At 45.9% G+C, this 1,429-nt stretch overlaps 1 protein-coding gene across 1 annotated transcript in view; it reads right to left on the bottom strand.

Moving 5' to 3' along the window:
* The window catches only part of LOC107742598 (heparan sulfate glucosamine 3-O-sulfotransferase 6-like), an 11,578-nt gene extending 10,405 nt beyond the window's left edge, over window positions 1–1,173 (bottom strand). The window contains exon 1 of the mRNA XM_016555641.1: window positions 457–1,173. Within this exon, the coding sequence (XP_016411127.1) occupies window positions 457–800 (344 nt within the window). The 5' untranslated portion in view covers window positions 801–1,173. The remainder of the gene's footprint in view (window positions 1–456) is intronic.
* Window positions 1,174–1,429: the final 256 nt, after the last annotated feature.

Genomic DNA, 1,429 nt, shown 5'->3' with positions numbered 1-1,429 from the left:
CAGTGTCTTGAGTGTCTTGATTTTGATTAAATTAATATGTTGTAGTTTAGATCTAATAATTAACCAAAACACTTGTTACTTTTGTTACTTTAAAATGTTTTTTTTTTTTCATTTACAATTCTTTGTTTTTATACAGCCAATTTAACTTTACTGAAGACCCTCTCTGTGCACAAATAAAATAAAGAAATCGCACAATGATATTTAAGAAATTACATTTTAATGAATGTTGCAACCGTGCCCTCTTATGGGGTCAGTTGCAACATTTCTGACAGATGTGTCTTAACTGTATCAAAATGTTGGCTTTCTAATACAAACAGTCTCTGAGAAACTAAAGGAAATGCAAAAAGTGTTGCAACCGTCCCCACTCTCCCCTACATAGTTCCACTCACTAACGGGCTTATATTAACCACAACAACGTGCCATTAACTCCTTCCCTCGTTCCCCTGTCTTTATCACCTGTACCAGCCGATTCCGCGCGCGTAGTGTCTGTCAAAGAAGTGCGGCTCTGCGCCGAGCGCCCGGATATCCGGATGCAGCCGCAGGAACTCCAGCAGCGCTCGCGTGCCTCCCTTCTTCACTCCGATGATGAGCGCGTGCGGGAGGTCCTTCCCTGAGCTGTTTGCATCCACGCTATCAGGCGTCTTATTGTTATTCCATCCCCAACTGTCCCCCGCGTCCGGCTCGCAGCGTCCCAGCAGAAGGTAGAGGATCGAGGCGCCTATGATGCTGAAGGAAAACATGATGACTAGTCTCTGCAAGAGTCTCCGGAGGTCCAGGGGCGCGTTGCTAAAAGTTGCCATCCCTCCGAGGACGCTCTGCTGACGGCCATTCTCTTCAGGACTTCACCTGCTTCGCTTTGACGAACGACAGCGCAGCGGAGCCGAAGACATCGCGCGGCACGGAGCAGCGTTCCTGAACCAAACCCGCCTTATAGAGCGTCATTGTGTGACAAGGATCGAGCAGACGTGCGCTTCCATACTCCCAGAGGTTGTCATTGTAGGATTGCTGTCCTCCATTCATGAAACTTCAGCACTGTTTGATTGGAGGCTGACGGCGGGTTTAATGCTGCTCTACTGATGCATCAGATGAGCACGGGATGAAATATGGCATGCATTTGGCCACAGTGGTGCACATTAATATTTGCTCTCCTTATAATAGTACACTCTAAAAAATGCTGGGTTAAATAGGGACAAACCCAGCAAGTGGGTTGTTTTGACCCACTTGCTGGGTTTGTCCCTATTTAACCCAGCATTTTTTAGAGTGTAGGTTTGTTTACCCCGGAAACGTGGAAACGGGTAAGAACTCAAAAAAGAAAAAGGTAGTCCACACCTGGTGCAGTTCCCAAATCTCATTAAAGTCTGCATTTATCATATTAAAACACAGCTTGTCACACCTTTTACTCCAGCTACTTTTTTTTACTGTTCTGGAC

Source organism: Sinocyclocheilus rhinocerous, unplaced genomic scaffold (assembly GCF_001515625.1).
Source record: "Sinocyclocheilus rhinocerous isolate Xijiao unplaced genomic scaffold, SAMN03320098_v1.1 scaffold706, whole genome shotgun sequence".
Taxonomy (NCBI): Eukaryota; Metazoa; Chordata; class Actinopteri; order Cypriniformes; family Cyprinidae; genus Sinocyclocheilus; species Sinocyclocheilus rhinocerous.
The sequence above is the reverse complement of the archived record's forward strand: the minus strand, read 5'-3'. Positions and strand labels throughout refer to the sequence as shown.